The sequence below is a fragment of the Puma concolor genome, chromosome A1 (genome assembly GCF_028749965.1).
Source record: "Puma concolor isolate L17-30 chromosome A1, mPumCon1.1.hap2, whole genome shotgun sequence".
NCBI classification, from domain to species: Eukaryota; Metazoa; Chordata; class Mammalia; order Carnivora; family Felidae; genus Puma; species Puma concolor.
Genome location: NC_141667.1, coordinates 230,780,228 through 230,793,205, shown reverse-complemented (window position 1 = coordinate 230,793,205; position 12,978 = coordinate 230,780,228). Strand labels below are relative to the sequence as shown.

At 37.1% G+C, this 12,978-nt stretch overlaps 1 protein-coding gene across 1 annotated transcript in view; it reads left to right on the top strand.

Annotated features, from left to right (window-relative positions):
* Window positions 1-12,978, top strand: part of BRCA2 (BRCA2 DNA repair associated) — a 60,784-nt gene that overhangs the window by 31,082 nt on the left and 16,724 nt on the right. The window contains exons 15-21 of the mRNA XM_086713988.1: window positions 163-344; window positions 1,644-1,831; window positions 5,165-5,335; window positions 5,843-6,197; window positions 9,675-9,830; window positions 9,934-10,078; window positions 11,873-11,994. Of these exons, the coding sequence (XP_086570114.1) occupies window positions 163-344; window positions 1,644-1,831; window positions 5,165-5,335; window positions 5,843-6,197; window positions 9,675-9,830; window positions 9,934-10,078; window positions 11,873-11,994 (1,319 nt within the window). The remainder of the gene's footprint in view (window positions 1-162; window positions 345-1,643; window positions 1,832-5,164; window positions 5,336-5,842; window positions 6,198-9,674; window positions 9,831-9,933; window positions 10,079-11,872; window positions 11,995-12,978) is intronic.

The window sequence follows — 12,978 nt, the reverse complement described above, 5'->3', positions numbered from 1 at the left end:
AAATTTGAAATAAAAATAATCTATTGTTTACAAGATGAAACTTTGCTTATCCCTGAAGATTTAAAATTAGAGGAAATTGATGCATACGACTTTGTAAAACAAAGGCTGTGCTTTTTAGATTTTATATTTAAGCTTATTTTTTGCGAATTTGTTCTTTAATAGATTTAATTGCAAGTCTTCAGAATGCCAGAGATATACAGGATATGCGAATTAAAGAGAAACAAAAGCAGCATATTTTTCCACAGCCAGGTAGTCTGTATCTTGCAAAAACATCCACTGTGCCTAGAATCTCTCTGAGAGTAGCCGTAGAAGGCCGAGTTCCCTCTGCGTGTTCTCATAAACAGGTACGCTTCTGTCTGCAATGCTGCTAACTTTTATAGTCAAGTATAACTTCATGTTATTAACTAGTATCTCCAAACTGTTTTGTTCAAAGAAGGAACAAATGAATGCGGGAATGGATAAATGAAATCATTTTGTTTCCTAATCTGCCTACAGTGGCAGCCTCCCTCTCTGCTGCCTTATCCCACTAAAGTGATCTGTGCTCCAAAATTGCTGTTTCTCTTCCCTCTTCAAATTTAAAGTGTGAATAACCCATAGCCTTGAACCTATTAAGAGCTATTGACATTTAAAAATTTTTTTTTTAATGTTTATTTTTGAGGAAGAAAGAGAGACAGAGTGCAAGCAGCAAAGGGGCAGAGACAGAGGGAGACACAGACTCCGAAGCAGTCTCCAGGCACTGAGCTGTCAGCACAGAGCCCGACGTGGGGCTTGAACTCAGGAGCCATGAGATCATGACCTGAGCTGAAGTCGGACACTTAACCGACTGAGCCACCCAGGTGCCCCGAGCTATTGGGATTTTTAAAAGAGGATTCTTACTAAGCCAGTGCTATCTACTTACAATTTTAGGCAATGGAGAGGTGAATATAACATTGATAATATTAAAAAGTAATATTTATCGAGTAGTTTTTATGCGCTAGCCACTCTCCTAATCACTGGGCCTGCGTTGGTTACATCTCCCTTAATCTTCCCAAGTGTCTAAAGGAGAGCTACTGTTACTTTTGTCCATCATTTGCAGAGGAGAGGCTGAAGCACAGGGTTCAGCAGGTGCCCCCAGAGTCACTTACCTAGGAAGCTCTCTTCCACCAGCTACAGTTCAAAGCAAGGAGTGTGACTCCAGAGTCAAGTCCATACAAAGGAAGAGATACTTTGGGCTGAGACATGCTGGGTGAATGGAGGCCAGGCCTGGATACAAATCTGACCTCCTGAGGTCAGATGCCCAAAAATACTTAAACTTTTCACTGTCTTTTTCCTTCTGAATTTTTTTACTTAAGAGGTTTTATAAAATATTAAGTTACTTTTTTATATCCAGAATGACCTCCTGTGGCAGCTGTAGCAGGAGGCATATACACAAGGGGAATGAAAAAGTTATGGGAGACTCTTGAATATAGGAGTTGTTTATATTACATTAAAATGTTTAGCTCTTAGTAACTAAGTTCAGTATTTTGATGGTGAATATTGTAATATTTAAATGAAAAACTTTGGTAAATTCGATTTTAGTTTCCTATAATTGTTTTTATTCTATGAAACTTGTTTTTTTTGTTTTTCATTCATTATCAAATGTTTCTATCATTTATCTTGTGCAGTTATATATGTATGGCGTTTCCAAACATTGTGTAAAAATCAACAGCAAAAATGCAGAGTCTTTTCAGTTTCAGACTCAGGATTATTTTGGGAAGGAAGTCCAGTGGGCTAAAGAGGGAATACAGTTGGCTGATGGTGGATGGCTCATACCCTCCAATGATGGAAAAGCTGGAAAAGAAGAATTTTATAGGTACTCTATGCAAAAAGAGATTGTGTTAACTTTTCTGTATTCCACCATACCTCTTTTTTTCCCTTACCTCTCTCAAACTTAACAAGTTGGCTAGAAGTCAAATTTGTATTCAGTGAATTATTTTAAGTACATTGTGGTTCAACTGACATTCTGTTGTAATATTTTGAAAAGTGACTTATGGTTTGTCCTTAGGATTTAATGAATTGGTTTTTCTTAAATTGGGACATTTTTCATATGCATTTATAAAATAAAGACTGATAAGAAAAGTTAAGTTTGAATGAGCCTTACCATAGACAGACACACACACACACGCATGCACACACGCACACACATCATATTCTCTTTCATTGTGTATTTTAACAAATACAAAATATAAATACTAGAAGTTAAGCAGAGATGCTCAAGTATCAGTAATACCAGTAACTGGTAAATTTTACTGCCCTAAAACATCAATAATTTAAATACTTTTTTTAATGTTTATTTATTTTTGGGAGAGAAAGAGTGTGAGTTGGGGAGGGGGGTGGGCAGAGAGAGAGGGAGACATGGAATTCAAAGCAGGCTCCAGGCTCTATGCTGTCAGCACAAAGCCTGACACGGGGCTCGAACCCACGAACTGTGAGATCACGACCTGAGCCAAAGTTGGATGTTTAACCGACTAAGCCACCCAGGCGCCCCAACATCAGCAATTTAAAAACTACGTAACCTCTTATGTTTCTAATGTTTATACAAAGATGATTTACAATTTATGCTATCAAGGATGCCTTACCATGCCAATGGCAAGAGATGAGAATCCTTTCTCTAATGCTCTTATTTTTTTTTTTTAATCTCTGTATATCTTTCTGAAATATATAGTTTGCGTAAAGTGGTAAAACATTTTTTCCTTAAACTTTTGTTATGTTTTTGGAGTATATTAAGACAGGAATTTTATTTACATCTTGCTCTTATCTCCCATAGATATCTGTTATCGATTCTAGTTGGAAAAGTATAATAAATAGTTATATTATTTTCTTGTATTAAGGAAGCTACATAGTATAGTGGTTAAGAGTAATTACCCTGTAATCAGAAGAACATGGTTCATAACATTGACTGTTGGAGCTCAAGTTGTCTTTTTTGGTCATCCAACAAATATTTATCGAGGACCTACTATGTACCAGATAACTCTTCTGGGTATTCAGAATAATAAAAGAAAACAAAATCTCTGCCCTAATAAGTTCTACATTATAGTAGAGGGATCTGGAGTGGGGAGAGAAAATTTTAAAAAGAAATAAGTAAATTGTGTAGTATATTAGGAGGTGATGAATACTATGAAGATAAAGCTGGAAAGGGTATAGAGAGAATCAGGTGAAGAAAGGTGTAATTTTAGAATAGGCTAAGAGGCGCATGGGTGGCTCAGTCAGTTGAGTGTCTGACCTTTGATTTTGGCTTAGGTCCTGATCCCAGAGTCATGGGATTGAGCCCCATGTCAGGCTCTGCACTGTGCGTGGAGATTATTTAAGATTCATTTTCTCTCTCTCCCTCTCCCTCCCTATGCCTCCCCATTCATGCACTCTTTCACTCTCTAAGAATAAAATAAAATGAAACAGAAACTTTTTTTTAATAAAAATAAAATAGGCTAAGTAGTTAAGAGGCTTCACTGAGTCTCAGACATTTAATCAGTGTCCTGAAGGAGGTCAAGGGAATGAGCATAAGACCATGTGAGGAAAGCATCGTTGGCTGTAAGCAAGATCTGCTTATTTGAGGAACAGGAGGAAAGTGAGTGTAGCTGGAGTAGAATGGGCAGGAGAGGAGTAGTAACAGATGAAATAGAGAGATGGGGCCTTATAAACCTTGGTAAAAATCTTGGCTTTAACTCTGAGTAACCTTTTTTGCCCTGAGTAAATCATAAGAATGTTTAAAGCAGAGGGGTGACATGATCTGCTTTAATTTTGAAAGGATGACTCTGGCTGTTTGTGGGGATTAGATTAATTAGATTAGGGAAGGACAATGCTGGAAACAGACAGACCACTTAGGAAACTATTGAGGTGATCCAGGTGAGACGTGGCTACTTGGGTGAAGGAGGTAGCAGTGGAGTTGGTGGAAAGCAGCTGGATTCTGGGTATGTTTTGAAGGTGGCACCATCAGGATTTGCTCACGGATTGGATGAGGAAAGTGAGAGAAACAAAGGAAAAATAGCTCCAAAGATTTTAGCACCGGAAGCTGGAAGGGTGCAGTTTTCATGTCCTGAGAATTGAGAAGACCAAAGATGGAAAAGAAGTGGGGTATCCAGTTGGGACATTTGAAGCTTGGGATATTAGTAGACATCCAAGTGGAGATGTTGAGTAGGTAGTTGGATATGAAAGTCTGGAGTTTATAGGCGAAGTATGAGCAAAAGACATCAATTTCATAGTTGTCAGCATATAGATGGAACTTTAAAGCCATAAAAGAAAGACCGAGAAAGAGCAACCCGAAAGTTAGAAATAAATGCCAAAGACTGTGGTGTGTTGCAAGCCAAGTGAGGACAGAGCTTCAGGGAATCAAGAATGACCAGGTGTCAGTTACTGCTAAGTAAAGGAAGATGAGGACTGAGAATTGACCGTGGATTTATCTATGTAGAGGTCACTATTAGTCTTAATGAAAATAATTGAGTAAATTGAAAGAGGCAGTATCTGGAGAAGGAAGGAGGAGCAAAGGGTGTTAGTTTTGTTGTGTTTAAGGTAGAAAAAAACTTTTTTTTTAAACTGATGGAAATTGTTCAGTAGAAAAGAAAGAAATCTCCCTATCGGGGAGAGAGGAGGCATCATCTCTTGGATCAGTGTCCTTGACTAGGCAAGAAAAGGTGGGAGTTAGTATACAAATGGCAGGAGATGGTGAAGTGTAAGGTTCCAGATGCTGGTGTGGGAGTGGAAGCTTCTGGAAGTTTTCTTCATTACTTGTTTCCCTAGTACTCAAAGTGGGAATGAGAAAGGAAGAAGGGTTAGAGAGTTGAGCAGAGAGAGGAAGATCTTTAAAAAGCACCTGGGCTAGAGAAGGATATTCTTAGATGATTTCTAAAAACAATCTCTTTGAAGAAAAATGATCTAAAATAGAATTATTTTAAATTATGGGTCTCATTTCCAGTTGCAATTATTGTATTGACTAATATGCAAAGTAAATTTTACTAGTATATTTTGATACATGTTAAATCACTGTCTACACTGTATTACTTACTATACACTAACTCAAAAACTTATTGAATGATTTTGTACATTAGCGTTAGTATTTGTGCAAAGAATAGTCATGGTTATTGAATTCAGTATCTTATGTGGTTTTTTGTTTTTTGTTTTTTTTTATATTGTTCTACCTTTATTTGTTCAGGGCTCTGTGTGACACCCCAGGTGTGGATCCAAACCTCATTTCTAGAATTTGGGTCTATAATCACTACAGATGGATTATATGGAAACTGGCAGCTATGGAATTTGCCTTTCCTAAGGAATTTGCTAATAGATGCCTAAGCCCAGAATGGGTGTTGCTTCAACTAAAATACAGGCAAGTATAATGTATTATGTTACACAATCACATACTGTGATCAGGTTCAGACTTCTGTGCAGTCCGTGACTTCTAGGTCATAGAGGTACATGATCGCTTGTCAGTGACAGTCGCCATCCCACACTGCTGTTCTCACTTGTACACGGTAGTTCTCTTGTCACTCTCCAGTCCCCTTAGGAGAAATCACACATTCATGCATCTCCCTTCCCTCTTCCCCCACCCCTCCCCCTTAAACTCTTGGCATATGAAAAGAATATGAATTACTAATTTGATCCTTTATTTGGGGATTGCTAATAAAGCATTTTTGCATTTGGGACATTTTAATATTTAATTCATATTTTAACAGTATAAAACTTACTGTATTGCTGGCTGTCAAATTTTAAATTCTGTCTCAATAGTTCTTCAGTTAAGATACTTAATTTTTATTCTCCATTATTCGGTGACTTTTTAAAAATAAAAATCTAGACTCAAAATTCCTAAAATATTCATTTTTACTTTTATTTTTAGATATGATATGGAAATTGATAGAAGCAAAAGATCAGCTATAAAAAAGATCATGGAAAGGGATGATACCGCTGCAAAAACACTTGTTCTCTGCATTTCTGAAACAATTTCATCAAGCACAGATCTATCTGAAACTTCCAGCAGTAAAACTAGTGGTGTGGGCACCAAAAATGTGGGCATTGTTGAACTTACAGATGGATGGTATGCCATTAAGGCCCAGCTAGATCCTCCCCTCTTAGCTCTCGTGAAGAAGGGCAGATTGACCGTGGGTCATAAGATCATTATTCATGGAGCAGAACTGGTGGGCTCCTCCGATGCCTGCACACCACTCGAAGCCCCAGAATCTCTTATGTTAAAGGTAAATTAAATTAATGCACACTCTTGGTAAAAATCAGTAACTGATTCAGTTACATTCTAGGGAGGTTTTACATTCTAAATTTTAAAATTATGCCTGTTAAAGATGCTCCATTTCTTGAAAACGTACTGGTAATCTTAATATAAGTGGCAAATTTCTGAGACTGTTAAATTTTCTTGTGCTGTTTTTGGGAAATCCAGAGATATTTTTCAAGCTAAAATAATGCAGGAGCAAATATGTACCTATGTACAAATATGTACCATAGGTACAAATACGTACCAGATTTGATTTTGTGCTATGGGTACCTATAGCCCTTGGTGCCGTCTTGTTCTCATAGTACTGCTCTGCTTCCACCCTGATTACTCCATTAGACCTATATCCCAATGTGATTAGAGAATTTGGTTTCAGTGATTCTTAAATATATAATAATAAAATGTACGCTTCTGGAGCACCGGGTTGGCTCAGTCAGTTAAGCATCCGACTCTTGGTTTCCACTCAAGTCACGATCTCAGTTTGTGGCTTTGAGACCCACATTGGGCTCTGTGCTCACAACTTGGAGCCTGTTTGGGATTCTGTCTCTCCCTCTCTCTCTCTTTGCCCCTCCCCTGCACACACTCACTCTCACTCTCTCTCAAAATAAGTAAACTTTAAAAAAAAAAAAAAAAAACACAAACCATATCTTTCATCTCCATGTAAACTTTAGCCTACACAATAGGACTTTGTCATATTGAATAGTCTACAATACTGATATGAGAAATTACTAATATTGCACAGATTCACTTATGAGATAATCTTATAAATAGTTTACTTCTGTTGTATTCTGGAAGTCATTTTATAAGTGACTTAAACATTTTTAAGGTAAAGAGATACTTTGTCATTGTGTTGCTTTTAGAAATCAAGCTGAAACAGGCTTCTGTTTAGGATATCAAAGTTGCAGTGGCTTTCAGTGTTTTTATATCAAATCAGTGCATGTGCATAATTTCAAAACTCATATAACATAAGGCTTATGACCACCACCACCCCCAACCCCCCCCCCACGAAGCAGTCATTGATGCCATCCTGCCTAACCTCCATTCAGTGCTCCCCAAAGGCAACAACTTTGAATCCCTTTGGCACTTTCTTTTCTTTATATTGTGATGTCATCTTTTCTCCTTCTGTTTAGACATTAACTATTAGCTTCCTGCTCTGAGGTTGAGGAGTGAAGTCTCTATTCACTGTTTATAATGACTGAAAAATATTTTTACAGCCCAGCATGTAATATACTAACTACATTTTCTATACAACCTACTGCTTTCCTGGAGTTAACTGTCTTGCTGTTGTGTGTGCATGTGTGTATTTTTAATTTTGTGTCCTTATCACCAACTCATGCCCATACAAGAGACATAATTAAAAACCATATCAGTCTGTTACAATACCTTTATCAATTCCATTTCTTTTTCTTGGAGACCTCTGGGACCTCTTTACACTCTTTCATTCTGAAGTGGTTATCTTCTATGTATGCTGACCTGTTACCATCCTGGAAATTATTTTACCTCTTTCTGTGTTGGAAGCCCTGTTTTCTGGATTTCACATCTATATGGATTTATTCTCTAGCTCTGAGGGCACATAACCAACCCCCACAGACTTCTTCACAGAGGGAGCATGTAGCTTTTTCTTTGATCTTATTGTAAGATGACTGAATATAGAATTTGAATTGGAAATAGCTTCTTCAGAATTTTGAAGACATTTTCTCTATTATCTTCTTGCTTCTGGTATAGTTTCTGCTCAGTTCTGTGCTATTCTTACTCTCAGTCCTTCACTATATTATCTGTTTCTAAGATCTGTTTGAAGATCATTTGTCTGCAGTATCTGGAAATTTCACAGTAAGGTACTTTGGTATTGGCCTGTCTTTTAAAATCATCATTTGGGTACAATCATTGAGTTCTAGGAAATTTTCTTGAAGTAGTTCTTTGATAATTTCTTCCTCCTCCATTTTTCCCTTACCAATTTTCCTGAACTAATATTTGGGCAGTAGGCCTCTCTGATTGGTCTTCTGATTTTTCTCATCTTTTCTCCTATATTCTATTTTATTGTCTTTGTTCCTCCTACTTTCTAGTTCTAATTTTCTAATCCCTAAAGTGAATTTGTGCCTATTGGCATAATTTTCCATTTTCAAGAGCCCTTCATTATTCCCTGAATGTTTCTTTTTTTATTACATCCCATTCTTGTTTCATAGATCCAACATCTCATGTTTCTCAAGCTATTAATATTGTGTTTTATCTTAGTTTTTTCTGCTCACTGCATTTTTTTTCCCCTATAATGTCTTTTGTTTGTTTGGGTCTCATGTTGGAGAATTCCTTCAACTGGTAATTGTTAGCTGTTCTTTCCTCTTCAAGAGTGGGGCACTAATGAGCTGATCAGAAGCTCTGTGTGAGGTGGGCTTTGTCAACTTGTAGCGTGATAAGACAGGACTTGTGTTTTCATTAGGAGACCCTCAAATATCAGTCACTGGTCTGAGAGCTGAACAGAATAAGAAAACCAGTAGACTCATTTTCAGCATAAGGATTTTCATTGCATTTTTTGTTTTCAGTATAGAATCTCACCCTCACCCCAGCTGTCTCTGCCTTGTGTTCCAGAGCCCAGGATATGTATAATTCAGCTTGTCGAGAAAGTAAATTGTCCTGGGTTCTTCTTGGTGTGAGAGAAGGACAGTCACCGGGCTGCTCGGGTTAGGAAATGAAATCTGAGGTCTTAACTATCTTTATACAAAATCTCAACCATTCTTTCTGTTTTCGGCTGCACCTCACGCTTCTTCCTCCAGAGGTACCTGTTGCCTCCAAATTCTAAGTGATTTCCCTAAATTATTTTCTTCCATATTGGCTCCATACAAGTTTGCCAGCTGAGTAATGTTGGGCAGGTTATACTTCAGTTTTGTCATCTGTAAAATGGGAATAAGAATGAAGCAGGGGTATGGAATGGGAGTAAGGATTGTTGTAAGGATTAACTGTTAATAGACATAAGGTACTTAACACTATCCAGGCACCATGATAAGTGTTTTATGAATGTTTGCTATTTTTATTAACATTTCTCGGGCTGCTTCGTTACTTACCACCAGGTGTCCAGTAGGCTTTTAGCTTCCAAAATTTTGCCAGTGTCTCATCCATTGTCCTCCTGTCTCCAGTTCTCTTTATCCTTGTAGGATTTTTGAGGGAACCTAGGTAAATAAGTACATTTTAATCCATCATGTTTAATTTGGAGTCTCTTTTATTAATTTTCTAATACTAATATTTACATTAAGACTATAACAGCATAAACAATTTTTTGAGAGACTATATTTTGAAAGTGTTTTCACTTTTGTATAATTTTTGTACTGTCTTTTCTTCATGGGACTTTTAAAAGTGAATATGTTTGAATGAATGGAAGAATTAATGAAAATGTTATAAAATCTGAAATAGAGTTGGATATAAACTTAGAAGTTGATTTGTCCATTAATTTGTCCAGATATCTGCGAATAGTACTCGGCCTGCTTGCTGGTATGCCAAACTTGGATTCTTTCCTGATCCTAGACCTTTCCCTCTCCCCTTGTCATCACTTTTTAGTGATGGAGGAAACGTTGGTTGTGTTGATGTAGTTATTCAAAGAACATACCCCATACAGGTATGGTACATTTTTGGCGTTCACTATGTATTTCTTTTTGGGGGGACAATTAATTTGAATGATCCCTTCCTACCATGTACTTTTGTTTCACACATCATTACAGTGGATGGAGAAGACTCCATCTGGATTATGCATATTTCGCAGTGAAAGAGAGGAAGAAAGGGAGGCGACAAAATATGCAGAGGCCCAACAAAAGAAACTAGAAGTCTTATTCAATAAAATTCAAGCAGAATTTGAAAAGCATGACGGTAAGATGGGTTGTATACTATAAGTTGTTTTAAATAGGACAAGTTTTGTTTTCTTTTAATTAGACGTTTTAGAGACTTCTCTGATTTAACTTTTGTAATTGGGTGAATTGTCTTTGAGTAATAGACTTCTTTTTCCTATTCTAGATCTGACTTTTTAAGTTTTTTAAAAAAATACTACATAGGGGCACCTGGGTGGTTCAGTCAGTTAAGCGTCAAACTCTTGGTTTTGGCTCAGGTCATGATATCACAGTTTGTGGCTTCAAGCCCCATGAGGGGCTCTACGCTGACACCATGGACCTTGCTTGGGATTCTCTCTCTCCCTTTCTGTCTGCCCCTCCCCTGCATGCTTGTGTGTGTGTACACTCTCTCAAATAATAAATAAACTTAAAAAATAAAAATAAAAGTATTACCTAGATATACAGATAAACATTGAACTGACCCCAAATTATCACCTCATTATTCAACACACTGAGCTTTTAGATACTTGTAATTGTCTTAGGCAATAAAACATTATATAACCACAGCCCTTTTCAGAAGTCTTGTTTTTGTTACAAAAAAAATTTTTAACATTTATTTATTTTTGAGAAGCAGAGAGAGATAGAGCATGAGCAGGGGAGGGATAGAGAGAGGGAGACACAGAATCTGAAGCAGACTCCAGGCTCTGAGCTGTCAGCACAGAGCCTGACACAGAGCTTGAACCCACAAACCGTGAGATCATGACCTGAGCCAAAGTCAGAAGCTTAACTGACTGGGCCACCCGGGCGCCCCTCACTTTTCAGTAGTCTTAAGTAAACTTCCTCTTAAGCTTCAGTACCAAAATATTTATAGTGCCCCTTTTTTGGCCCTAGAGAAACAATAGCAACAAGGGAAGAAACTGCCAAATTCTTTTACCTCAGACAAATACTGTATGCTACCGCTTATATGTGGAATATAACAAAGTCAGACTTACAAAACTATAGTAAAATGGTGGTTACCAGGGAATGAGGGGGTAGGAGGGTAAAATTGATGGTGTTTAAGGATAAAACTTAACAATGAGCAGTAAATAAGCTGTGGTGATCCAATGCACAGTATAATGAATATAGACAATATTGTACTACTGTACTGTGGTAAATATCAATACAATGGCAATCATATTAACTATATAATTACATCAAAACAACACATAAGCCTTAAATTTACACATTGTTATATGCCATATATATTGAATACACAAGAAAGATAAACACTCAAAAAACAATTATTTTCCCTAAACTATTCATCATTTTCTTTCTTCATTGTCCTTATCTACTTTATATAACTTTTGCATTTTTGTTGTTGTGGTTGTTGGTTGTCATGTTATTACATCTGGAGCTAGATCTTGTTTCCCTGGCATCAATTTTAATATATCATAATATTTTTTACATAAAGGACATGATGATTTGTTTTTTTATCTATTTTTATGGCTGAAAATTTTATGTTCTGCATTTTTTCATGATTTTCAACTTCATTTTCTATATAAATCTGTGGAAAAATTGAACTGTTCATTTTTGATTCACCAGCTCATGCTGTTTTCATGATTAAATGAGTCATGAAATCATTTACTTAATTTACAAATTTGACTCTAAACTCTCTGTGTGACAATTTTTTAAACCAGGCGTGAGTACACTAATTTCACATTTTCCTAGAAAACTTGTGGCAGATAAATTGTGTTTTGCTTTTTAGCCTCCCTTCTTTGGGTACTTTTTGCTTATTTCTCCAATTTTCAGTGTTCTTAAAAATTTGTGGGTCAGCTAATTAGTGATGCTTTATTCCTAGAAAATATAACAAAACGATGTGTACCATTACGTGCATTAACAAGACAGCAAGTCTGTGCTCTGCAAGATGGTGCAGAGCTTTATGAAGCAGTGAAGAACGCACCAGACCCGGCTTCCCTTGAGGTGAGAGAGTAAGAGGGCGCACAGCGAGTCTTACTTAACCTTAATCCTTTAAGGTGGGAAGCTGCTGTCGGTCTTCTGGCCATTACAGGAGGTGCTGTATTGAATTGGTGTTTCTCAGAGATTATGTGTGCATCTCTGGAGTGCTCAGTGATGTGCCAAACCAGTGCATTTCAGTTCTATACCAAATGGAGGACAGAGGGATTAAATAATTTTTTTTAACGTCTATTTATTTTTGAGAGTGGCGGAGGAGGGATAGAGAGAGGGAGACATGGGATGTGAAGCAGGCTCCAGGCTCTGAGCTGTCAGCACAGAGCCCGACGTGGGGGCTCCAACTCACGAACTGTGAGGTCATGACCTGAGCTGAAGTCGGACGCTTCGCCAACTGAGCCACCCAAGCACCCTTTAAATCATTTTATGTATTAAATAAACGTGGCTTCAAATACAAGCAAAACTTGTTTACTTTTCAGATAAAACAAGTATCTTCAAAGCAGTGTCTCAGTTGCCATGTTCTCACCTGCTTCTCAGATCCTACCTAGAGTTTATTTGATAATCCTCTAAGAATATTTTGGTGGAAAAGTGTCAGAAGCACTAAATTGTGTTAGATTCACGGCTATGCCATTTATTAGACAACTGGGCATAAAATAGCTATAAAATGGGCATAAAATAAGTTGTTTGGGGATCAAATTAGATAATAAATGCAAAAATGTACTGTTGTAAAGTTCCATTATCAATGTTAGTTACTATTATCAGAACATCATTTATTAAGGTAAGCTGCCTCCTAAGTTTTTAGACACCTGGGTATCTAGTTAATGCAAATTCTGGGATTAGTTGGCTAGATAGGAGGGGAAGTTTTAAGAAAACTGTTGTTTATTGATTAATCTCGTTTATTTGATGGCAATAAATCTGGTTGATAGCCTTAACTTTCTTAACTAGTAGGACTACGAAATAAACAGCACTCCGTTAGGAGAGAAGTGCTCTTCGGAA